The 27,977-nt window shown below is 35.3% G+C and overlaps 2 protein-coding genes across 7 annotated transcripts; one reads left to right on the plus strand and one right to left on the minus strand.

Moving 5' to 3' along the window:
• Positions 1-247: 247 nt before the first annotated feature.
• LOC139982676 (uncharacterized) lies at positions 248-27,977 on the plus strand. Of its 3 annotated transcripts, none has more exons than XM_071995714.1 (15): positions 248-2,801; positions 15,847-15,916; positions 16,936-17,262; positions 17,625-18,287; positions 19,191-19,529; positions 20,187-20,294; positions 20,796-20,905; positions 21,233-21,269; positions 22,089-23,626; positions 25,319-25,527; positions 25,703-25,779; positions 26,119-26,168; positions 26,620-26,664; positions 27,114-27,139; positions 27,597-27,977. In XM_071995714.1, the coding sequence occupies exons 2-15, from the start codon at positions 15,859-15,861 to the stop codon at positions 27,652-27,654; spliced, it is 3,645 nt and encodes a 1,214-aa protein (XP_071851815.1). In that variant the 5' UTR covers positions 248-2,801; positions 15,847-15,858; the 3' UTR covers positions 27,655-27,977. The 3 variants fall into 3 exon arrangements, with proteins under 3 accessions (XP_071851815.1, XP_071851814.1, XP_071851813.1); XM_071995713.1 differs by having other exon boundaries at positions 249-2,841; positions 27,597-27,976; XM_071995712.1 differs by lacking the exon at positions 248-2,801 and adding an exon at positions 15,301-15,418.
• On the minus strand, positions 2,835-15,231 carry LOC139982678 (uncharacterized). Of its 4 annotated transcripts, none has more exons than XM_071995718.1 (16): positions 14,889-15,231; positions 14,019-14,336; positions 13,188-13,493; positions 12,503-12,664; positions 11,990-12,011; positions 11,105-11,154; positions 10,629-10,656; positions 9,891-9,958; positions 9,374-9,541; positions 8,486-8,596; positions 8,155-8,303; positions 6,309-6,428; positions 6,102-6,207; positions 5,081-5,180; positions 4,894-4,975; positions 2,835-3,328 (listed from the first exon to the last, which is right to left on the minus strand). In XM_071995718.1, exons 1-16 carry the CDS (start codon positions 15,229-15,231, stop codon positions 3,245-3,247), a joined length of 2,217 nt encoding a protein of 738 aa, XP_071851819.1. In that variant the 3' UTR covers positions 2,835-3,244. The 4 variants fall into 4 exon arrangements, 3 of the variants coding, with proteins under 3 accessions (XP_071851819.1, XP_071851818.1, XP_071851817.1); XM_071995717.1 differs by having other exon boundaries at positions 11,105-11,151; positions 12,503-12,691; XM_071995716.1 differs by having other exon boundaries at positions 12,503-12,691.

Below are 27,977 nucleotides of genomic sequence, written 5' to 3' on the forward strand. Positions count from 1 at the left end.
AGTCCTCCTCCACCTCCTTGTAATTTAATGTTTCACCATTGTATTTATATTATGTTGAAATAAAATCAAACTCAAATTCTATGCTGTAAAGTTGCATGTGTCGCATGTATGTTGGGGCCACTTGTAAATCAGGCAAAATAAACATACTAAAGAGAAAATGAGGTTTTATCCCATGATACAAATGAGATTGGCTTGTTGATATAATTTTCACTTCACCTTGTGTATTACATCTATGGTATACGGCAATGTACGTAAAAAACAAAATAACAGAAGACGCAAGATGAAGCAAAATGGAAGGAAATCTACAACAAGAACAAAAAATGCAACAACAAAGAATATTTAATTACCTTATAATATATTCGATTGTCCGCAATTACATTTGGCTGAGTGTTTAAAATCAATTTTTGCGTAAATGAAATGCCATAACATTATTTCTTTCCCTAAATATTTATTAACGTAACCAGTGAAATGTTCTTAACAAACGCGATGTTAAGCATTTCCATCACTTACCAAAATAAAAGTAAAATAGAATTTGGTGAATTATCAGAATCAGGCAACAGCAACTCCCAATCCAATTCATGTTACTGCAACGTATCCAATACAATCTAACATAACGAGTGTTACAAGTATCCTATGCAGTTAAGGTTTTAAAAGGTGACTGAGAACTACAGGGTTTGATATATATCAGGTGCCATTAATAACGATATTACAATGCTGTGGTGTATTGCGTTTATCCACCATGTCATATCGCAGGGTATGAAATGTTTTACAATATCCTTACCATAGAATAATTAATGAAAGAAACAAAAACAAAGAAAGATAGCAACAGTCATTAATGAAACGTACATTAACTTTCACCAAACAGCAAACAATGCTCTATCAACTGTTCTAATTTAACTGCATAGGGGAGATATCATGAACTAAACACCATTAACTTAACCACAAGAAGAGAAGAATGGCTACCCTAAAGAAACAAAGATACAAAAAAGAAAGTATATCCATGGGTTCAAAATAATACAGATGATATACTATTTGAATAATATATAAAATAAAAAAGGTAACTGAATTCGAATTAATCCATCATAAGCAATTCACCACCAAAAGGACTTAAACACCTCCATATCTAGTATTGTACCGCTAGTATTAAGTTAGGCTCACACGACTTGTGAGGTTAGATAACGAATATAAAAAGATGAGTAGTATTGCGCATTGAAACATATAACAATGCTCTAACAGATGAACTCATTCAGTAAAAAGTGAGGTCTTCATCAAACTATTTATCAGTTGTAAGGAGGGAATAGATGGTAACTCGTCATACTGCTTAACTACTGCAGTAGGTGGAGTATATTGTGGCGCTGCACCAGGACCGGACGACAGTGGTTTGATAGGATCGTCAAGCTAACTGACGCGGTTTGGGTTGGGCGTGGAGTTGTTTATTGCTATGGTTTCGGTTTTTTATTGTAATCTGTTTGTGGATGGGATTTTGGTTCCAATGAGCGTGTTTTGTGGAACGTAACATGATAGTAAAATAGTTGTAGAACCTGGTGCGAGTTTATGTATGTCTTTAAACGTAATGATTCATGATTGAAGCAACAAATGAAAGAACATTAATTCATACTTAGTAAAGATTCCTATATCCTATTGGTCCATTCAGGTCAGCTGACCGTGGTTAATCCTGTGAGTAACGCACGGTAAGATTACGGGGCATTACTTTAATAAATCTTTGGTTATATGTAGCCAAAAATGTTTTGTTTATGATTTTCCCCCACACAAATAGTAGTGTATGAATGAACGGGGATTAACCCCTTATTTCAGACAATAAAATAATTATATGCTGGTACATCCATGATGAGGAAAAGCCTGGCGCATCCCAGCGCAAGCATGCCGTACCTCAACACGATTCCTAATGTTCGTCATGTTTTGGAACTACTGCTTCGTGTTTAAAAAATTCATTGATTGACTATCACGTATGACTATCTTCCTATGGTACTTGGAAGCCAATACCATAAACTAATTAATCGTCCACGCTTTCCATATCATCTGATTTAACAAGCCGCATATCACTATAATACAATAAAGATGTTGTAATGACTTACGGAGGCAAACTTGCGTAAGGCGGCACACGAGACACGCAATATGAATCCTTATTTCCCGAAGTTTAGGGTACCTGGGAGCCAAAAAAGACAACGTTTAGTCAGTAATCTATGTCATATTTATTGATCTGAATAAACAGGGCGGACATCGCCCTCTATTCTGAGCTTAACTGATTTATTTGACCCATACTTACAAGAGTTCATGAAACTTTTTTTTTTCTTCAAAAATGAAACCACTTTACAGATTTGAGTGTCTGCTTTTGATATTGCCAAGTTAGTCTATAACCTTTTCTGAAATGTTAAGATTACATCAACACAATAGTAATCTGAAGTATGAACCTCACTTAAATTACTGTCTGCAAAACGTAATGTCTGAACGTATGCAAACAGTGTATTCATCATGTTGATTTAAAGATAAGATAAAAATGTTATTGCCTTACCTCTTCTTAATAAAAGTATATTTTCTTTGTGATAACTTTGATTGATAATGTCACAAACAGTATTAAAACGATTGTTGGGAACAAAGTACAGTATAATTTTATCATTTATGGTTTCATGACTTGTCTGATAACTCTGAATGAAATATGTTATGTGATGTTAACGTCATTTCCAAGATACATCTTAAACGCTATATAAGACGAATCTTATGCCTCGCATCTCTTTGATTCAGCTTCAAGTATAGCAAAACATATCAAAACGGATACTACGGTACGTCACCTACGCTCTTCATTGTAAATGAAATAAGCAGGTTAGTGAACAAGGTGAAATTTATATACATCATTGTCATTTTTTTACACATTTTATTGTCCGCTAAAGTCCAATACCTTCGCTAAGCCTATTCTATACAAAATGCGTATTTCTGTATAAGGACAATGTATGCTAGTTCTTTTATTAAAAGACCTTGCAAATGTTATACCTGCTGAAGAGATTGCACGAAATATATACGTTACTACATATTTGTGTCGACAAGAAACCAAAAACAATAATCATATTAATATGTAATAATATAATACCCTACATATATACAAAAGTAGTAGCATGAACCACTCTCCAAATTCTTGTTTACGTAGCAAATTTTTCTCTTGCAAGCAACACCGTAAGCTGAAACCTAAATTAAAATCGCTATTTGAGGATGTAAATTGAAGCTTGTTCTAAGTCAATGCTTTCATCGGTACGTATGTGTCGTTGACGCTGTTAGCATTCATATCACGAACAGGTGTGGTACCTTTAAATATCTGAAAGTAAAAGAATGAATAAAGTGAATTAGTACCTTCTAAAATGGATGCAATTGTTTCGATTCCATTGTAGGTTGTGATTTTTTTGACAACGTAGGTAATTGCTAGCAGGAAAATAATCGTGAACATTATATTAATTGTCCTCACGCATCAAGGAGAGCACTTTATAGTTGAAGCATAGGTAAACTTTGTGAGCACTGACGACAGTGATCATGCTTTAGGAACTTTCAACCAGTAAATTAATCAATAATAATAATCAAAAATAATCAGGCAGTTAGATTTACGACTCTTTTGCGACCGTGAATGTGAGCGAAGACCGTCAGGGGGTTATGGATTGCAACTCTTACGTCGGGTGGCTCCAATTTATCAGTTTAACTCCAATTTCGAATCTTTTTAGCTTAGAAAATCATTTCAGATTAGAAAACCGTAGATTGCTCTGGGATGAATGAACGCCTTATTATGACCCGGTCAGGCATCGAACCCCCAACCTCCCGATTTCCAAGACTCATCGCTTCAAATAGCACCGCCTTTATCCACTGGGCCATAACATCCGCATTAATTTAATTTCACGCAACCACTTACGCAATAAATGACGTAGCATTTCGCTAATACACCGTCAAATCTAAGTTTTTCCCAACATAAGCAGACATGTAACTCTTTAAATGCCTTCCCACTTTCCTTGTTAAAGCGAAACTAATGATTTGTTAATGAACAACCTTTTTTGATAGTCCTTCATTTGTGCTTTTTCATTTTTATATTAAAAATAGACCCTGGCGTTGTTAAGAGTATGCATGTGAGAAAATGCATCTGATGTAGGTAACACAGGTGAAGAACATTACATGAAAAGGGATAGATATACTGGAAAATTAAAATAATCAGTGGCTTTCAAGAAAATGCTCAATCCTAATTTGATGAAATAGATCTAGTATGGGAGTACATGTAGGCCTCAAGTTAGTGTTCACCTTTGTCTTAAACGAGTGTTTTATAAAGAATACATTATTAGACGATTTGAATTACTGTCACGAAATCATACACTTTGACAGGCAATATGTCATTAATAAAAAATAACGAGACGCGTTAATTTATTGAAGTGACTAAATTTCATTATTATAGATGTGTCACTTTCAAGTTGTCCGTATTTTTTTAAAGGTAATTTAAATGTTATGTTTTAGTTTCAAAAGATGTAACATAACATTTACCAAAAAAAGGATACTGCCTACTTTGAAATGTTAGACAATGCTACTTTCGAATGTTGACTTTATAGTGTTGAAAATCGTTATGATATTCTAGATAGATGATTGAAAACGCGTATACGCTAGAACACCGGATCTGTGAGAACTTAATCTAATCTGAAGCTTTCGTTTTGACAAGGAAGTAATTAAACGATGTTCTGGCATACATTAAAATGACATGGGTTTTACTTTGCTGAAAGTCAATCATCTAGTCATATCTAAAGAACATGTATGTATCAGACTGGGAGTTACTCATTATCATACTACAGTGCAGTACAAACACTTCTGTTGTCATAATATGTTTGTTGTGATTTTATGAGTTGTTTGGCTTACCTTTTCGTATGACAAACGAAGTTCTTTCATTTTTGGTCGAAGTTCGTTATCTACATTCAGACATTTCAAAAGCTCATCATTTCTGTAATAGAACGTGAATTTTAAGAAGATGGTTACGAAATATTCCAAAGAGAGTGTTTAAGCCGTAATGAGCTGTAAATTTTGTTTCATATGTGATTAAAATTACCTCAAGTCTTTGTAACTCTCCGGCAAGTTGTCTGGTGCTTCAAACACCAAGATCCCGTATCCATTGACTTCATTGGGGTTGCTAATAAAAGGTGAACATCCTGTTAAAAAGAATTACTACTTCAGAATACTTTCCTTTTTCCAATAAACATTCTCCCAATACAAAAGCCAAAAACAAAAATGGAATTATGATGTTTGGGTAGAAACATTGTTGTGTGACGTTACGTAATTCTGACTACCTGTTTCCACTTAATCATTCCTTGTAAATACAGCGTTATTGTGGTACAGATAACTTACCCGCATATATGTAGCGCAAATATATACATTGTTCTGGTACTGGGGATACATTGAAGAAGTCAATCGGAGAACTATGTTAATCAATACAGAGGTGCACTCATCACATTTTCAAGTCATTTACTCCTGAACCATAACAAGGCCAAAATGGTTTTCATTAAAACAAAACAAGTTGAAGTTAATTTATGTCATTTTAAGAGGTAAAAGTTTCTTCAGGGTTTTGAAATGGAACCTTGTCCCAAACCAAGGACATAACGTATATTGTCTCACAGTTTGAAAGATTTTCAATGCTATGCCCTCTAAAGGTAAGAATAATATATATTACGGTTAGGTATTTATCTAAGATAAATATGGAAGGATTTACCTAACATTATCTAATGCTCTACCTAGTGTGGCAGAAAAATGCGTGGCATGGCAAACTTGATATGATACTTAACATAGCGTTTGGTTAACAACATTCTACCTTTATGATACCACGACGTTTAACACACCTTAACGAGACAGTACAGCGTAACGTAACACAAAACCATAGAGTAATGTTTCAATGCAGAATACAAGGGTGTGTGAGGAATATCCTGACAAAGGGAGTAGTTGCATATTAGTACGGAATTTTATTCAAAGACTATTTTGTGGACTGTGAATTTACGCTTAACCTTCTTAAACACACATATTTATTGCTCTAATGTTGCTGTTCTGCACTCCATGAATAAAGTACCGCCATCGCTTACCACTCGAGAGTATCTTCCACAGCACAATCGCCACACACCAGACATCACTGTACTTGTCGTACTCCTTACGTGAGACAGATTCAGGGGGTAAGTCCTCGTCAGACATCTGAATATTCAGAAACAAATATTAACAATTCGTGTTTAATTCAAATGCTGTACAGTTATAACGATCGAAAGTGAAACTAAGTAAATGAATAATTAACTTACCGATGATCTCATTTCACTGACCACGTTGGTAGCGTCTTTGGACAGACAAAAATCATACAGTTTACAATAGCCGCTACTATGTAGTAGAATCTTCTTTGTTGAAAGCCCTGGATGTAGGAACTTACAACGAAGAATAACAGAGTTAAGTTAATGTAAAGTGGAGAAAATTACGCAATAAATATAGATAGTTACTTGTAATTTGGACTTTCAAAAAAGACATTTTTTAATAATGTGTATTTATTTGTTGAAAGATTTTTAAGTTTGTTCAGGAACTGTGAAGGATAAATAAATGGATGACTATAACCTGTGAGCTCGTGAACACAAGACTAGTGCTCTATGGAATCAGCTATTCATCATTGACTACACAGCAATCCCTCACAAATACCAAACAATTTATTGCTGGGTTCGCCAGTTGAGTGATACAACACAGATATGTAGCCAGGGTTTTTATAAACAATATCATGCATGATCGAGTTAGCTTTACGCAGCATTATATAAAACAAAATATGTTTTTGTCGGTGCTTGAAGGAATGATTCTGTCGTTATTTACATTGCAAAAGTAACCCGGAGCTTTTGAAACAATATCATATAATGTGACCAGGAAACAAATTGGCTTATGGTGGTTTTTCCTCTATAAAGATTGCCGGCGACGTGCCAGTAGCATAGCAATTAACACGGGGTATTACCTGTGATCACAATTCACAAACATGACAGGAATGAGATTTGATTTTTGCCTAATAGCAGAACGATTGAATGAAGATTTCATGAATATGTTTTAGCAACATTACCTCATTTGTAGATAGTTTTATATATTAGCCATTAATTTAATGAACATGCGGCTAAATATGACTGTTCTAACAAAACACATTTTGAAGTGTTGTAAGTTTCCTGCAGTACCAGGGGAAATTACATCCTGCTTGCATTCTAACAAGAATACATGATCTTCGAACTTTATGAAGTTTGTAATTGTTTGTAGCATCAACCCATTATGGGTGACCTTATTTAATAATATTTAAATGAGAACGAAAATTTCATTACCAAATATGCATTTTGATGGATCATTTATTTCAAGTACATTGACATTTAAAGGAAAAATCACCAACAAGAATATAAAAGAAAGCCATTGCAGATCACTGATTGTATCCATATCCTAAAGTAAGCGTCTTACTCCCAACATCAGTCACCTCCAAGCTACTATAGTTGGAGTGTTAAACAATATTTGTAATGCGATCGTTCCCGTGGAATGTTTAAGTATGAAAGATAATCAAAAAGGGGTACATGAGCCCTTGCGTGTCAACTTTATCAGTACCATCTATGGACATTGGATTAATAATGCAGCTAACGATGTTTAGTTCATTATCGTGAAACAAACAACATTGCAGTCGGCAGGAAATATACTACCCATATTGTTTTTCGAATCTTAGGAAGAAATATACGCCAACTTTGAAAAGAGGGATACAACTACTTCGATATACGACAGGTCAAAGTACGAATTCGATAAATATTCGAGATATGGTAAAACAAAATACACTGTATTTTGAAAGACATACGTACGCGTCAGGGTGATTTTCCAACATTCATGTTAAAAGAGCAATACGAACTCCAGAAATAACATACATAGCATATAAGTTTATATGAAGAAGCGATCTAGTTGCACGCATGATCTAGTTACCAACGTTATCACCAAACAACCTACATAAACCAAAGCAACAACGAAGATATATCATTGACTAACCTACGTAAATTATTGAACAGCCCCAACCACTGAAGTATTATTTAGCAAGTATTATAATAAGAAATCCACATTTACGATTGAGCAATATACATATGAGTCTATGCAACGTACCCCATAGGAGTGTATCAGTTCCATACCATCTAGAATGCTGCTTATGCACCTGGTAACTTCAGACGTTGTCATAGCTGCATAAGAAGGTGTCTGTAGGCGAGCATCAAGAGTGGCGCAAAAGACGTGTTTGTGAAGCAAGTACAGCTTATCTGTGGAATGTTGATTATTAAACTTATAGAAATGTTGTGAAGGATTCAGACTATTATTCAAACTAATGTTTGTACTTCATAGGACTTTTGATGTTCACTGAATAGTGTAAGTACACTGGGAAAGAACGTAAGAGCCAAGCTGAAGAAATTAATTAATGCTTTGACAATATCTGTATACATACCGTTCTCGACGCAAATACCAAGTACCTGCACAAGTCCACCACTAGACGGTAAATCAAGTACCCGTCTGACGTATTCGTACCAGTTAATACTTTCTCGTTGTAAAACGTCATCTGTTTTCGACCAAAAAGGGAAGAAATTTAGAAGTTAGTAGATAATAACAATAAATGATTGTAAAAAACAATGACAAACTTTAGATGAAACCCAAATCCAATCACCATAAATGAACCAGCTATCTAGTTTGCAAAATAATACATTCAACTTGATCTATTCATGACAAAAAATTAATGGTACTGATTTATATTTATTTACAGTTCATATCTAACAGCAGTTTGAATGATTTGATTTCAAATTACAGTGTAGCGATGTTAGGAAATAAGCTAACATTAGGCATTTGGAAGAGTTATTGCTATGTGATAACAAAACTTAGTTTTGAAAGTTTCATCTTTGCCTCAGTATTATTTGTTTCTACACAAACATAGTTTTGTGAAATTCGTATTCCGTAAAATTGACATAATCACAAAAGAAAGACATTTTCTAATATATTACAGTAAGTTACTAACATACATTACTTTGTCCATTATATATAGTTTCCTCATGTACATCTTCTCTTATTTTATCTCAACATGACGTCATGAAGGTATACCAATATATATATATATATATATATATATATATATATATATATATATATATATATATATATATATATATATATATATATATATTTATATATATATATATATATATATATATGTATGTATGTATGTATAAAACAGAATGAAACATATGCACTTCAGCCACTTGGAACACTCAACAACGTAAAATACCACAACCAGGCAATTAGTAGATTTACCAATATGACCATGGCAGGTATAAATGTCCAATACCTGACAATGTTGTTGCAACGACACACGTTGCAGTCCCAGGTGATGAAATTGTCCCTAACCATCGGTTGTAGAACTTCCCCATGTTAAGGTTGTTTATCAAACACATATCTTTAGGGTAGAATATTCTACCCTCGTTCTCAGTATCTAGTATGGTGGAGTATGTACCATCTGTTTAGATAGAAATCTTTGTCATTATTTCAGAAACAACATATATAAAGGTATAATAATAAACTATGTAAATGTGCATTTGTACGTGATTGGTCAAGTTAGGAAACAGAGCGACTAATCTGAGTCCAATGGAAATCCGCGTGTGTGTGTGGAGGGGGTGGGGTGAGGGAGGGGGAGGCTATTATGGTGTGTTCTACCTTTGTTAGCATTACACAATGCCTGTACCGACAAGTAAAAGGGTTGTTCAGTGGTTGAAACAAAAGAAGAAACTTTCTTTTTAGAAAACAATGGACACCTTTGTCGGTATGAAGATTCAACAATAACTATCAATTCCGCTATTTTCACCTACCGAGTCTTTCTTGCCGCTCATATTTGTAGTAATAAGGTGAATCCTTAGGAACGTCCGGTAGCTCTGATCTAGCAACAATTATGTAAAGCAAATATCATTACAAAGATGCTGTTACATATACACTTTTATAGAAAAATGCACTCCACCAGACGATGTTTTCTCTAAGTATATCTTGAAAATGTGGCCATATACGTGATTGGGGTAAAGGGCACTTTGCCCTATGAAAATCTACTCTCCTTAAAACTACCACTGGGGCCTTCAAATACAAACCAAAGATTTGGTCTCCCAAATGTGCTTACATAAAACATCTAGAAAGTTAATAGTGCAAGCTGAAATCCTCAAAACCTCCACTTGGGCTTACATACATATCCGGAGTAAAATAAAATCTTTGGCTGGTCAAGTGTTTTCTTCTTCAAAACTCTTTGGGAGAGCAAGAAGTCTCCGAAATGCTGTCGCTTCCTGGGCACTGAGTAACATAATGAAAACTCTGTATCTGACTTGCATTTATGTGCTTAAAAATCTCTATCAGAGGCCAAGAACTATATAAAACTGCTGCACCCAATAACAGTGTACGAATCAGAAACTTCCTTCGCGTCTGAGTATACAACTTTGATTCCAAACTAATTGAAAAAAAAGGTTGCTCGACCAGTCACTGCAGTCAGTCTTAGAAAAGTTAATCGGTCTTGATATCGGTAAACTATACAACCGCTTTACAGTAGTAATGTACTATTTACTTACTGAGTTATCCGCTTCACGGTGTTTGTTTCTGTAAGACAAGTATTGAATCACAGTGATAATTAAAGGTTTGTTGAAATCACAAATAACGGAAACAAGTCAAGGCATTTTGCTACTCTTTTCTTACGTGTGGAGCGTAGCATACTAGTTTCAGTTTGTTTTCTTCGTAAATAGGTCGTTTCTTGTCAACATGAATTTTAAAAGTGTAATTGGTGTTTTGATCATAATTATAATCAGGCAGCTATTTTTTCCACGAGTATTTAGCGATCACGAATGTGGGAGAAGCCCGCAATGGCTTATGGATTACAACTTTTACGTCGTGTGGCTTCCAATTCAACATTTAAACTCAACGTTGGAATCTTTGAAGTTTAGAAAGTCATTTCAAATGGGAAAACCGTAGGATTGCTCTGTTTAATATATGTGTATCTTAGGTTTTAAAGAAGAGAAAAACTTAAGCTAACCAACATATTGTTGCTTACTTGGATTTGGTAATGTTGATACCGTCGGGTTTGTTTGCAAATGGTTCCTGCTGTATAAAGTAAATATTTACGAGAAATATAATATACCAGAAACATTAAAAGAAACGTTAATTATAGTTTGACAGGACTATTTTGGAAAACAATTATACAAGTACTGTATTGTAAACGAACACCATGTAAAGTGCACAAGCAGACGCTCCAAGACCCAATGGCTAGTCTACTTGACTTTCTGTTCCATCGACTGTACTTCTTGAGCAACAATGTACATTTGAAATAATGTGTTTAGTTCGGAATGGGGGTGGGGAGGGGAGGGGGTTCAGGTGGGTGTTTGGCGTAAATGTGTGTTGCTGATAGTTTAGTTACTGAACTGGTGGGGTTTGGTTTTTAGTGCATTTAGGTCGTGACGTTTTGGATCCCACTGAGCGGATCACGGGAAAAGAACATTTGCAACAATGATTGAGAATTTTTTTTTTAAAGAATCACAAGGTGACACGTTTATCTCATTTCAAACAAAAATATCTCTTCTTAACGGTATGTAAGTAACAAATATGAAAAAGAAATTCTAGCAATCGCTGAAAAAACTAAGCTAACGGTTAATTTGTTTCTGCTCGTCAGCTTTTCTATCTATTTGATGTCAAAATTAATACAACTGTTTGACAGTGTAAACGCTTTCTGTCCCTTAATTAAATATTGCGTTTCATGGTTCTCATTATAATTGAATAACTGACCTTCTCTTTACTCCATGTCAGTATGATTATAATGCGACATAATTAAATGTCAAATGATAATGATAAGAAGACACGTAACAAGCTATAAGTATCGGAATCAATCTTGAAAGGAAATCCTCCCGATAAACATATTCATGAAATTGGTAATCGAACGTACCACTCACTGTCCGTTACACACGCTGTTTGAATGAAAATTATAGAAAGAGATATAAAGCATAATGTCAACAACAAACAAGGTTTGTTCATTAAATAGAATACTGAACGATTTTCAACAATGAGGCATTAACTGTTCATACGGTATTAATGTTTGTTTAGTGCTCAGATTTACAAAGTTCAAATATTGCTTGTGACAATCCTACGAAATTAAAGGAAAAAGAAAATTATATAAATATGAACCCAACTTGTTTTGAGAAAACCAGACAGAATTCAAATATAAGGCATAGAGATCGCCTGCATCATAATGAATCTTTTGAGTTATACTGTAGCTGTTTTTTGCAAAGAAAGAAATAACGTAAGAACTTCTTTATTTGCATTCGTCACATCTTAGCATATTTCATCCTAAAACATTTTGACTAACAAGCAATCGACAATAATAATTGTTTGTGCAAGCATATGCAAATGTGTTGCATGTATTTATTTAAGAGTAGAAAGTTACTTTGCTGTCTTTCACCTTGTGTTCTTCGGAAGCAACATACTACTATAATAGTTATGTATGTCATGACGGTGAAGCTACCGACAAGACTTATCATCCAAGGTTGTTTCAAAATGAATGTGAAGCCATTCTTTGCCTGCCGTTCGGTAATGTATGTTTCTGTCGTGACCTTTTTCTCCTCTGTAAGGGAGCAATAACTAAAACTGACTAAAACGAAAATAAATTTAAGAGATTATTTTTATCAATCATTGCAAACTCCCCCGAAGTGATAAATCATTACAATTAACAATGAACTATGCTTAAAGAAGTCCTTGTGAACTAGCGAACTTTTCCTTTTGATCTTGAAAGTGAAATGTTGTAACTGTCTTTCAAGCGATTATTGGAAATTATGTGATGTAGGTTTAATTTTGCAAACCTTTTAGCTTCAACATGAAAGATCTCTTTGTTACTTATTAACTCTGTTTGACTAATTCATGTGAATATAATACTTGACTATACTTCACAATCTTAAGTTTTGAATCTCATAAATTGAAAGAGTTTCATTGTTCCTAAAAGGTCATGAGCAGTCTCGATCTGAAAATAATTAATCAAAGAAACATGTTTTTGTTAGGTCAATGAAAGCATTAAAGGGACAGGAGAACTAAATTCGTTGAGAGATTCTAGTCCTCTAACAAGGGACAATGAAATCATAAGATCACCATACCTGTAACTGTCCAATATACTGTTGCACTTGAATGCTCTGAATCACTGATGTTACAAGTAACATTTCCTTTTAATTCGGAAGGTTTAAATACAACCGTTGAAGTTAGGTTGTAATAAAGTAAGTCGCTCCTGTGCTTCGTGATATTGCTTTTGATTTCTACATCTTCACCATTCACTAGCCAAGTAATAGTCATTGCAGCTTTGGCTTTCTCTACCCAGCAGGAGGCAGTAATATAATCTGTCTCCCTGATCTGTACATTTTCGTGTGAATCCTTGCCGTTTATAACCAACTTGATTGTCGGTTTCGCTTCGTAAAAGATTAAACAAAAGTTATATTATTTAAAAAAATCTCAGATATCTATATTTACATTAAAGACTGTCAAAGCTTTTAAGACTTTTTAGGGAATTGAGAAAGGGACACCAGTTAAGAGACGGTTGTTCCTGACAATGTGACAACTCCAACAGAAACTGAAAAAAACAGTAAAATTTGGTTAATCATTGGCATTATAGGTGCGTATGAGAAGCATGGCTAGACTTTTAACCCAGAATCTGAACATACATCTGTAAGTTTTAAAAGTAGTTGTCAACTATACAACATGGACATCAATTGTAAACACTACCATCTCTCACACCTTCCACTAAAGTGTGCACATTGTCGTTCACTTTTGTAAAGGAGGATTGATCTTTGATTCATCCTTTTGTGTTAAGATATTAGGAACTAAATGAACAATATATGTTATTTTAAGTTAGTAAACATGGACCGCAAAATAGATATCTTCAATTCCAATCAGATGTGTTAACTTAATATTGAACAACGAAATATGAGACTCACAATAGACAAAATATTCCCCATCTACACGTCGTTCTGTTACTCTTGCTCCATGGTGGACGATGCATGTAATATTTCCGGTAAAACTTTGTGGTTTAAACCGTATCATAGATCTGGTCAAAGTCCCGTTTGCTTCTTGAATGGGTTTGTTCCACATGCATGGATATGAATTGCTCGAATGATTATTTATAAACCATGTCAACTTTGCAGCCGATTGTAACCTGGTCGCCAGACAGACTGCTTCAATTACAACCCCTTCCTCGAGATATGTTAAGTTATCGGTCGGTTGTCCATTGATGGTCATTTGTAGATTTGGAATAACTTTAAAGAATGAAGTGAAGACAGTATGCGATGCCTACCCTACATTTATCATGACATTGCTTATAAAGTATTTGTCAATAACATAAGTGGGTCTGTGTCTTTTATGATATTGCAAGGCTGTGTTCAGAGATAATGTTACGGTATTATAAAACATAACTTATCCATAGTTAAGATTCAGATATTTTTTAATATTCTTAGATGTGTACAAACGATAGTCTATTGCATTGTTCAAGAAAGTGGACAGACTTGCAACCAGTTACTTCTATAGTCATACTTTTTTTTTAAAGAAGAAACATTTTATCACATGTTTCTGCTTAAAACAGGTCAATTGTATGGAAGTTATATAGCATAATCGATGTCATATTTCAAAGAAAAGAATTTTAGCTGAACGAGTACAAGCACAAGCACCATGAATCGACATCTTATGGCATGTAAAACATAAATTAAATGAATACAAATTGGATTTGTTTACTATTTAATAAAAACACAAATTGTAAATATGTATCAACAGTTTGTAAAAAGTACAACAATTAACAATTAAAAAGTGTATACCTTGTACTTGCAGACGATACTTGAATTTCAACTTTCCTGAGATGAGACATTCATAGATTCCTTCATGAGCGCTTGTTACATTCCTAACTAAAAGAGAATTGTTCTGGAATACTGTCATACCAGGACTCAACTCCGGATCTTGTGGAATGCGATTATGAAACAGGAGAGAACCTGCAAATTTCCAAGCATTTAGAGCTGTAGAATCATAACATTTTAACACCACTGAATCAAATTCAGTGACAGTTACGTTAGAAATCCCATCTTGCAAGTTCGCATCACGTAAAACCAAGAGTAATAGATGTAGCGTAAAGAATATTCGCACACTCATGGTTGTAGAGCTCATTAAACCGACCAGAAATGTTCGTAGTTGGAAAGTGCGAAAGATGTAACTAACAACCCGATGATGTTTCTATTTTTTAACGAATTTTTCACTTGCCGCTACGACATTGAATGTGAAGCATATGCAAATACGTCTGCTTTCTATTTGTAACATTAAAAGTATATACGTACGGATGCTTCTAAAACGTAAGGTAGGACTACTATAATATCCAATCTATATAACTCAATTTCGTTCAATTTAATTTTTTCTCAAACATAAACAAGGTATTACAAGCTGCTTATGGACACAACATAAACTTAAAATATTTTACAAATAGCTGATAAGTAAGGTACAAATATTTAATTTTGCAAAGATAAGATTGATATGGTACTGAATCTTCAAGAGATTCGACATTGTGTTCAAAAGTAAGTATACGCTACCCTTAGTCTCAAATTGGGGACATACTTGTGTATTTAACCATTAATCTGTATATAATGTTTTACACGATGAATGATTATTATTACAAGGAAGCAATCCTGTAACTGTTGTTTATCGAGATCTTTTAAAACTGAATCTGTCTTTTGTATCTTGCGGATAAAGCTTAATCGAAGCTTGACGTTTGTTTTATTTTCTTGAAAGGGTTTTATCAAGATGGTTATTGGACGTTTATCAATAGTAGCTCTGTCGACAATCTTGACCTGCATTGGAGGTATGTACATCACGTTGCACGCAAAGCTAGTCCATGCTTATGGTAGCAAATTATGTTCACAAAGTAGAAATTGACATGCCTTGATGATAAGAATGGTGGTTAATCAGTTACTATCGCTAATTATAAAAAAAAAAGGCACTGACGAACTCCGTTCCAAATTTATTTCATATTGCTTTCAGGTGTGGAATTAGTGTAGCCTGTGGACTTGTGATCCAACTTGTCTGTGATATATTTACTGTATGTAGGAATTATTATGTATTTGGTGGTGACGTCTTTAGCCTTGACAATGGCGTGTATACTGGTTGATATTAACGAAATGTTCCTCGAGACGGTTTAGTATAAATAGCTTATCGATTTGATGGTGGTTTTGTCCTCAAGTGGGTCTTAGCTAACTTTCGTCATGTACTTCTAAAGAACTTATCCTTTTGAAATGATTATCCATATGGATGCCTTAACTTCAGAAATGCAGTTAATGAACAACTTGTAATTTATATTAATCATCAGTGTAGGTATGGTGTTCCTCAGCGAACCTGATATACAGTTATCATAAAAGATTTTTTTACCTATGATTTAACCGATTCCCTTCAAAAACAACCTTTCCCCAAAATGTTGTTTATATTTTCATTTATTCTTTTGTCGAATTCTTTTAAACTGAGACCGATTATTATCATAAGGATTACTAGATTGCATGTCATAATCGTATTATTAAAACATGTCAAAACCTATTTGTCGAGTAGGGCTTGGTTTGTTTAACTAATACTCGAGAAAGGTGTCGTGGGATTTTCGTAACCGCTATGCGTGGGAATGAGTAAATCTCGTCACGTTAACAGTCTAAGCAAACAAAACTATTTGCCATGGTACATAAATATTCTTTTATGAAGATGTTCTGCCAATGGACAACGTTTCCAGCTTTTTGGACATGTATCATTCCAAAGTCTGAAAAATGTGCCGAAAATTTAGGTTGAACTTACAACTTGTCAACACTTTCATCGTTGTAGCATAATATTTGTATTCCGCAGCTAATGACAATAGCTATACAGAATGTGAAGTTGAACAATACCTTTATCTGGGAATGAATGGCACTGTAGAATGCCTTGGGACTGATGCTGAGAATATTGTCTGGTACAACACATCAAACTATGTGGGGAAAAGTCCTGTTGCTTCTCGTATTGGCAAAAATGACAGAAGTGGAAAAAATAATCCGTCTGATGAATTTTACATTGATGGAAAAGGTTCCTTAGCCATCAAAAATGTCAGTATACAGCATGAAGGAGACTTTCTGGTGACGAGAATAAATATATCAACATCTGCAGAAGATATTTGTTGTAGAAGTGTAAGGACTATCGGTAAGTCGATATTAACCTTATGCCTCTGCCAGTTATCAGACAGATTTGAACATATGTTTTAATTTGTAATTTCAAAATTTGCAACACAACGTAGTTAATGAATGGGCCATTCGTAAAGAATGAACCCATACGCAAACATCAATACAATGAATTGGTATATGTACATCATTCCTTCCAAAATAGGAAAGCAGATTTGTTTGCCTATTATAAAGCTAAACTACTTATATTAATCATTTACTGCATATATAACGTAAACTGTTTACACTTCAATCAATGTAATTACATCGTTTAATTTTGAACAAAGCAATACGTTCTTGTAATATAACAATTCAAAAATTCCACCCGTCTTGACCTTTTTGCAGCCAAGCCAAATCCTCCTTATCCTGTTATTGAAGGCTGTGAAGAACAGGGCAAACTCTGTCATCTGAGGATAGAAAGATTTTCACAGTTGAGCTGTATTGTAAGGAATAGCAGGCCTTCGATCAGTCCTTACTGGGCCATCAGACGCGCTCGAGGAGATGAAATTATAACGTCTACAACGAAAACTTCAATTCATGGAGTATTTTACACTTCAAGAACAAATACAACAAACCTATTAGAAAAATTAACACCAGTGTTGTCACTTCTCGTTTGTAAGACCGACCATCTCCCATCCCTTCTTAACAAATACACTTCACTAGTATTGGTTGAAGCTCATAGTAACTTTTATAGCGATAACATAGATCAATATCTTAAGAAAGTGCGTATAGAAATGAATTCAAAGCTAAACATCAAATGTACGTATAGTGATTTTAACATCGTTTTATGGAAACGGAAATTTAATGATGATACGAATTCACAAACGCTTTCAGCAGTTCTTCGCTTGGATACAAACCAAACTGTAACTTATCAAGATAGGTTTGAAGTAGACGAAGACGGTACGTTGACTAAGGAATTCACTTTACCAACGGATGAAGGCATCTATCACTGCCTGTTTACTAGTGAAAGAACAGACGAGATGAACGCATATCAAGTTTCAGTTTATGGTACGTTAACTGTCATATGAGAAGGAGGGTTTGAGTATTTGAGTATCGTATGCCAATACCTATCATATTTCATTTATGTTTGAGTGCAATGTTTTATACAGTTTCAGAAAACGTTTTATTTCTAGTCACCAAGATTGTGACAAGCAAAATAAAAAAAAATTAGTACATTTTTAGACGCAGGAACTAAAGTATCACATTGTGACAACCTTTGGCAATGTAGTTTCTGTTGGATGGTATTCTGTGAAGAGAGAGAGAAGTTATGTGACAACTGAACCTGACAACTTTGGTTTGTGCAAGTTAGCATTATAGCAATTTAGCATTATATATTTAAATCATGTTCTATACTTGACTATAGTGTTTGCTAGCATAACATACAGTTTAAAGTGGATAACGCTTCTCGTAAACAGATCGGGTTCATATTGTGAATGTAAACCAGCCAGTGGTGTAGCATTTTTTATTCCCTACCCACAATTGCGACCTTTTGTTAAAAGAAAACTGCGGAACCATAACCTGTATTGTACAAAACTTCCAATGGTTACCTACTATCTATTATCAGGAAGTGAAACCTGTTTCAAAACTACCTGTTACGACAGGTAATAAACATATAGATGCTGGTTTCGGGATAAATAAATCTTATACCAGTTGGAATTAGGATGGACATGTTGCTACCTGTTTGGAATGAGTTGGGCCTTTTAACACGCTCCAGCAGGAGTTTTCTCCTTGAAACAAATACAACTATTTCTGACATTTATCTATAGAAAAGTCAAATCTGACAAAGCTAGGAAACATTTATTAAGTGTTATCATCGTTAGCAATATTGTATCGTAAACATGTAAACATGCATTGCATATATGTATGATGTTATAACAGTATGTGACAACTGGCAATTTTCTTCATTCGCAGTAAAACCAGACCCACCATATTTAGTCGTATCAGGTTGCAATCATCAACAGTACTGTGTTCTCTCTGTGCAAAGTGACGATAACTTGACATGCATGGTATACGGAATACGCCCCGAAGTTCAACTAGAGTGGCAGGTTTTGAGTAAAGGTTCATCTGTCTCGATCGATCAGCCGCAGACAAGAACTGTACAAAGAAAGGATACTTTCGATGTATTTTTGACGTCTACCGTTAGCTCCATAACAGACACCGAACAGAGAGTAACGGCAGAATGTCGGGTAGTAGGCGAATATGCAGACGTAATGGATCTATCAGTAAAATTGGATCTCCTAATAACATACGGTATACCCTCGCTGATAAGTTATTGATACATTTTTGAACCCATTCAGTAGTTTAAAGCTGATTGATATAGGACTTACAAGTAACATAAATTTTTCAATTATTCATTTTTTATTATTTGATATGATATGATGTGATGTGATGTGTTGTGTTGTGCTGTACTGTGTTTTGTTTTGTTGTGATGTGATGTGATCTCATCTGATCTGATACGATATCAGATAAATCCAAAGTATCTTCAAACCCAGCCTGCAGTTAATTATTAATTGACAATCTTACAAAATCTCTCAAATATTATTCAAAGCACGATATCGTATGACATGATTTCCAAAAGCTGCTAGATACGGTAGCAATGGAACCTGAATTGGCGATTACGAGATGATATCATCGGATTTAGGAAATTGCGGTCCCTCACATATACTGGTCATATTAATTTGAAACACGTGACAAATCAAGTGGATCACTTTAACTTGAGTGGTCGGGTCAATATAAGACATATTTATGGGAAATGATGCATTAAATTGTGCCAATAATAGCCCAACAGTAATTTAAAAAAACTTTCCAAAATATGAAAGATTAGTTGAGGTTCATTGACTCGTAAATTAAAGTCATATATATGAGATTTTTAAACAGTGTGCCGTTGTTGTCTATTGTCTTTCTCAGATACCGCTGAAGGACACCAGGTCAACTATATGTGGTTGTTGCTGCTCATCGTTCCTGTAGTTATTATCCTTATACTAACGGTGATATGCATCATAATTGCAATGAAACGTAAGAAAATACTTCCCAGATTATCGAATCTAACCCAACGAGTCCAATATTCTAACTTGATAACGCATAAACAAATCAACTTCGACGAAGCGAAGCTAGTCAATCATATCTTAAGCGCTCTGTGAAATATGTTTCAAAATATGTTGTATATAATCTTAATATAATAGACATATCATAAAACAGGTAGAAACAACATACACAGCTGGTAGCGATTCCTCGTTGGCATACCACGAGACCACATTGTGCTGTGCTTTCATTAATTCCCATCCTAATACTGCAATTCTAGCTCGATTGATTACCATGACTACATAGCAAATAGCTCGTGATGTTGGCAACTTGGATTGACTTTTATACCCTTAAGATAATTAATATAGTAACATTATATTTACATAGGTGATGTTCTGAATGCATCAAATATTGTTGGACATTGAGAGCAATGCTCTCTTTTGCTAATTCATCCAAATAATGAACACAGTACACATCCTTCAATTGACTTAACAGGCATACGGAAGAGAAAAAGAGAACACAAAGTTCAGTCAGAAGAAGTATCAATTAATTATCCAGGAAAATTCCGAATAAGCATCTCTCATGCCAGTGGAACCGAACAAGAGGTAGCAAAACTATCTAAGTTAAAACAATCAGCTTTTATATCATACAATTTATAATGAATGATACATTTCCATTGAGCGCTATCGTACCTAATGAGTTGATATCGTTGCTCTAGACCTGTCAAAGTAAAACAGCCAAAAACTGAACTACACACAACGTCTGTGGTCACAATGTCATTAGAATTAAGCTGTCTTCACGAACCGTCATAACGATATGTGTCCATAACCGTAATTGCTCTGCGTGTATATATCGTCTTCAATTTGAATCCATCGGAATATACTTTAATTCATTATTGCTCATAGCTTCCTATCATTTTCTCTCAATCTCAGAATACGCCTATGATTTCGTTATCTCCTACAACAGAAGGTAAGAACATGAACTCCACCTGAACTAAAGCCAGGGTTTTAGTCGATTCCAACAAATCCGAGTTTGGTTTGAGTCTCGACCGAGTCCGAACAGAGTCCATCCTATGTTAAAAGGGACATTAGAAGTGAAGTTTAAAGCAATGGTCAGGTCAATATGTCAACTCGAGATGGTCAAAGTTAATTGGTTATTTACATTTATCAACTTCTCATTGGAAATTGAATTTCTTATGAAACAAACCATTCATAGAGACATATGTTATTTGCATCAAACGGTTTTATAAGCATCACACGGTCTAGTTGCTATTGTACTTACTGTTTGAGCATTTCATATCCTTACATTTTAAGTCAGGGCACTGCGGTCAATGCGGTAAAGTGTTTAACATGATTGAACATCCAACGTGAAACTTGTTTACATTAAAATGGGTAAAGACGGTATGCTAAAACCGAGACTGTAACACTACATTGATCTCTCCAAATGTTTCTTTCACTAAATGATGATATTTAATAAGATGGACCATTTATTTTTTAGCCTTTTTGAATGTGAATCCGCAAGGAAGGCGACATGCGTTCAAGTTTTTTTTCATATCCACAGTTCACAGTTGATTGTCATTATCTTTAACTGGAGTCACGTGAAGTATATATTCCCTTATTACGTGAAATCATAATCAAACATGATCACAATATCGTTGTGAGGGAACTTGAGTTAGAGAGTAGATAATGTCAATAAGTTTTTGTGGCCAGACTGTATCTTGGGTGATTTTCTTAAAAATTTAAGTTTGAATTACTTTTACGCACTGAACGCATTTTTGTTATTTTGAAGGGACGTTCTTTCCGGTGATGGGAGGTGCTGATAAAACAAACCTATTCATTGAAGTCTTAAGAAAACGATATCATCTTCTTTACAACGCTGTCCAACCCATTCCGTTTATTAAAGACAGGATGTATTGTGTCAACAAGTTGTTTGTCGAGGGCGGTATAGACCTCCTGGACTTAGATATGTATGAGTCCGGGGAAGAGAAGTGGCGTAAGCTGAAATCATACAACTCTATATTAAACGACAAGAGAGAAGAATCTAAGAGATTTATAATTGAAGGTGATCCAGGGTACGGAAAGTCGACCCTAGCACTCCAGTTGGCATATGACTGGTGCAACAAGATTGCAAATTCACCTTTGCGAGACACAAACATTGTTTTATTTATACGATTAAGACATATCACAGGCATGAAATCGATTTTTGACTCCATTTCACAAATCTTCCTGTCCAAGTACTCCTCCTGGACAGAAGCTGATGTAAAAGAGATACTATTTAACTGCATTTCCGGTGTAATCATCCTCGATGGCTATGACGAGTACGCGGATCGTAATGATCCAAACACAGATATAGCAAACATTATAAAGAAAGAGCTATTCGAAGGGTTTGACGTCATTGTGACTACACGGTCGTCATATCTCCCAAAGGATCTTGCTCCGAAAACACAACGACTTCGGTTGACAGGATTCACCGAAGAAGCGCGAGCTTCGTACATAGAAAAGGCTGTCACAAACAACACGAATGATGTTCGTGAAATCAAACTTCTACTCAAGGAAAATCCAATCCTTCGTGATCTGTGTCAAGTACCTCTGTTCTTTGTCATCTTCGCTCACATGACTCACGAAAAGAAGTCATTCCGTGATTTCTCTTCCGTGACGAGTTTCTTTCGCTACATGATATCCTGCTTCCACAGTCACATGAGAAACAAACTTGTGGGTGATTACGACAACGAATGGAAAATGTACGAGAAAGAACACAGTGAACTAGACACAATAGCTTTTGAAGGGTTGAGTGGAGATAAGCAACAACTTTCGTGGAAGAAACAGTATATGTGCCAACGACTGGGTGAGGAGTTTTACAACATTTATCTCAAGATAGGTATTTTGGTTGAAGAGGTTTATCTCGATGATGCAGACAAACCTGGTACATCTGACCACATTCAATACCAGACGGACGTCAGATTTTACCACAAATTATTCGGTGAGTGGTACGCAGCTCATTATCTTGCCAGCGTCGTTACTAGGGAAGACCAGGAAACCAACCATGAATTGTTCGACCTGATAAACGTGGCTGATCTTCAGTACGTTTACCGGTTCGCTTGCGGAATAAACAAAGATGCCGCGAAGAATATCATCGAATACTTGCAGGAACAGAGACGTGACAACAAATTTGCGACTTTATGCATTTTGGAGAGAGACGGTAAAGTTGATAACATCCTTGAGATTGTAGCGAAGCTTGTATCAGCGAACATCTATATGCAGGAAAGAGATAGCAGGGTACTACAGAGATCTACCATTCAAGTGTTGGAGATTGCATCCAAGCACCAGGTAAAACTAGTGTAACATATATAAACCAGTTGAAAGCAGTTTGGGAGTTAAACTCATTCTTATTAAGTAATATATTACATAGACTAAAGCAGATTGGGAATTTATCTCATTATCGTTAAATAATATATTATACGGAGCTCTATTTTGAAGATAAGTGTGCAATGTTACGTCAAGTTGTTACCTACTGCCTATACTCATAGCTAGTATAGTAACTACTGGTGCCACTTGTAACATATGTTACCGTGTTACGAACATAAACAGTAATTACTGATGCACGGTTGAGCGACATGAACAGTAGTAACCTGTGTTACAATTGGCACCAATTCGTCATGCCGAGAACGAAAAAAGGCCATGTTAATGTATATACACATGCCTACTTACTACTACTACTAATGGTGATCTGCCTTAAGGCAGGTCTCTCACCAAACACAAAATCATAAGAACCGCAGAACCGCTCTTCTGCATTCCTCTTCATAGTGAAATAATTTCTGACATCTCTGATATCATCCATCAACATTATTCTCTTTCTCCCTCTTGGTCGCTTCCCGTTCATTCTTCCTTCAAGCACATCTTTCAGTAGTCCGTCATGTCTCAAGATGTGCCCACCTTTTCTTTCTCAGATTAATAGTTCCTCCCAGCCTGCGGACCTCACCAACCCACTGTAGAACTTCCTCATTTGTGACCCTGTCTGACCATTTTATGTTCTCAGACTTTCTCCATAGCCATATCTCCAATGCGCATTCTATTGTTGTCCTCTTTCCTTAGTGTCCAGGTTTCTGAGCCACACAGGAATACACTCCACACAAAACATTTCATTAGTCTCTTCTTTAATTGTAACTCAAGACTAGCAGTAAAAAGAGAGTTGTGTAGTTTGAAAGTTTCCTTGGCCATTGCCACTTTTGCTCTGATTTCGGTTTCACAATATCCATCTTCCGCCAATAGACTACCAAGATATTTTAACTGTCTGACCTGTTCAAGTTCCTTCCCCTCTATCTCTATATGAACTCTCCTTTGTTCCCTTCCAATCTTCATGACTTTCGTTTTCTTGATGTTAATCCTCATCCCATACTGGTTGACAACTCTGTTGGTATTCTCCATCATACGTTGAAGTCCAGCCTCCGTGCTTGCTAACATTGCCTGGTCATCTGCAAAACGTACCGACTTTATCCATTGTCCTCCAACTTATATTCCTTCTTGTATTTCATCAAGTGCGTCAGTTATCATGGCTTCTGCGTAGATGTTAAAAAGGACTGGAGACATAAGACATCCTTGTCTCACTCCTCTCCCTATTGTGGCTGATTTTGTTTTGCCCATGAGAGTTCTTACTACCGCTGTCTGTTTCATGTACAACTCGGCGATGAGCTTTCTGTCCCTCCAGTCTATACCAATCTTTTTCAGAATCTCCATTAACTTGTTCCAGTTTACCCGGTCAAAGGCCTACTTATAGCATAACAAATTAGATACGCCTCATTTTCGAATCGCGTATCAAAGAACTCGCACTCAATGATTGGTACAGAAACTGCTGTTCATACCCCACAACCGAGCATCAGTTACTACTGCTTTGTGTTCGAAGCATGTGTCAACAAATATATGACCTAGTAAACTAAAGAAAGCAAAGTCCATATAATGTATGCGGATACACTGCAATGTGATTTATGTAAACGATGGTGTTATCATTTCTCAATAACATAGAAACCCGTCTCACGTGTGACATTTGTTGATCTGGTAAAAGGAGTTGATCAACAAAACCATCTGCTGCTACTTCACTCTGACTTGCACGTACCAGTCCTAAGCACACTGCAAAACCTAGAGATCAGTGACAGAGGGAGGGAGTTCACAGAAGAAGAAGTCTCGGGTTTACTTGATTACTCTTCAAATTGTGAAAGCCTGGAAGAGTTATGGTTAGTCAATTGTTATTAGTAACGAAGATGTGTTAATACGTCTACGCAATCAATAAGCTTTCACCCGGTGCAGAATCTATGCTTGTTGTTGTCATTGTAATATTTAATTGACTGTGAGTGCCAATTGTCGATAACCGTACTAACATTTGATTAAGTGATGTTTTCTTCAATGCAGGTTCAGAAGTTGCATTCTTCCTCAACAAGTACAGTGTGAGAACATAACGCGGATACTGCCAGAAAGAAAGCTGCGAGGTACATGTAAACTATACACAGATATCACTGATACTTTCAGCGAGAACCTGTTGTCACTGTTCATTAAAATGAAAGGCTTTAAAGCGAAATTGATTGGATGCGAAAACAGAAAGTGCGCCATTATAACATATTACAAATATTTGAAGTAAATTCGCTATGGCAAAAGAATATAAAAAATGGTGATCAATATTTTGAAAGACTTCAAATGTCCTGTGTATGAGATCTAACCGAAAGAACTACTCACTTAAAAGACTTACGAGGTAGTAAATAGCAAGTTTAATTCACTTAAGTTTTTAAGCTTATGTTTGTGTTAAATTTTGTTAATCCGTTTCTTTACAGTTCGCTGGAATATAGGAACATACCTTAATGTCAAAAGCGGTTGTTGGAAGGTGAGAATTTTGCATACTAATACTTAACTACTAATATATTTTAGCAATGGAACCTTCAAAGAGTATACGTCCATCGCGGAAGTGAACGTTATTTTGTTTCTATATTTTCTACTATGAATATTCGTATCATGATATGTTTCTAGACGAATTAACTGTATTCAGATCAGGAGTGAAGCAACTATAAACATCGTCATTTATGTAATTAATTATAAAATAACAACCACAGACTTACAATAACTCGACCATTATTAATTATAATTATACAGACGTATCCATTAGGGAAATGATCGCTAAAGGGTCGCAAAAGTAACAACCGTTCATTCAGTCTGTTTTATGTTAGGAGGAATAACAATCCCTCATGCCAAAGACTACGATCCATTGCGATTTTCTATTGTCCGTAAAAATGTTGGTAAAACGTATGATTACGTGTGCGTTTCATGTTCTCTTTTAGGGAGAGAACAACAAGGATATGAATAAAACTGAACATTTGTTGTTGGTAAGTTTCTATAATAAATTTGTATGAAAGTATATTTTACAAGAAAGCGAGCTTTCGAGGGAAACCGTTTGACGTTTTTATTGCCCACAATTAAGACATATATTAAACTTGAGAATCAGATATTGCAGTATTAATTGTATTATTATAACATGCTACCATTGAAATATCACAGATATATATCCGTGAGATTAGCAGCTAGCAGCAAAGGCACATCATATTACAAAGAAAATACCTATAACAAACAAGCCCCGGTAGCTCGTTAAGATAAGTCAAACAAAGCTCATTGTGTATTCAATTTGCTTATATACTAACCAGAATGTAAGTTATTTACCCCACAGTTTGCCTGGTATTGAAAACTAAACGAAAATGGCCAATCTAAAGTGTGAATTTACACTAATCGTGTTTCCTTTACTGTTTTTATGAAGACCTTTTAATATTTTGTTTTGTAGGTGAATCAGCTCCGTGGAAAGTACAGGTAAATACTTTTTATTGCTCGAATCTCCGATTTCATCCACCGAACCGAACAAACATACAAGTTGATTTTTTCTTTGCAATATTGAAATGTAATGCAGAGAAACCGAAAGCACAAATACATCTTTTGTTTCGACACAACATTGTCGGAACATCATATACAGTTGAGATTAGCTCTCTTAAAAAGCCTGACGTCGGAAATATATACATCCTTCCGTCCGTCTATCGATCCATCGACCCATCCCTCCTTCGATCCATCCCTCCATCCATTCATACGTCTGAACCTTCACTTTTTTCGAAGTGGTATACGTTCTATACTTTCACGTTATCCATGCTTGAAATTATTGCAGTCGAATTTGTTGCTTTATCATGTGATAACTCATTTGAGTGTAAGCACGGCATTAATTAAAAATTGTAACTTACACTCTCCGAATTCAAATGTTATGTAATCTTCTTTACAGGGACACACTCTGGCAACGTACAAGGAATCCAGCTTACACCGAGAACGCCAGGACATAGAAGAATGTAACCGTAAATAAATTACAGCAGAATATGCATCATTACGTCTCAACGTGACATAGAGTGTACTTTACCATACTCAAATATACTAATGCCATTGTTACTTTAATTTGGACCGCAACTTGGATCATCAGTTCCACAGCTGTGATTAAGTATATAGTTACAAAGTAGTCTAGAGTGTTGAAATTTGAGATATTTATTCGCCAAAACTGAAAGACTAGAGTTTACCAGTAGAAATGTAGTTCCAAGTGTGTCGTTATTGAATCCCAGTGCACGCTAATTGTTGTATTTGTTTTCGGGTCCATCTACTGTTTCGTTTAGTC

Source organism: Apostichopus japonicus, chromosome 16 (genome assembly GCF_037975245.1).
Source record: "Apostichopus japonicus isolate 1M-3 chromosome 16, ASM3797524v1, whole genome shotgun sequence".
NCBI classification, from domain to species: Eukaryota; Metazoa; Echinodermata; class Holothuroidea; order Aspidochirotida; family Stichopodidae; genus Apostichopus; species Apostichopus japonicus.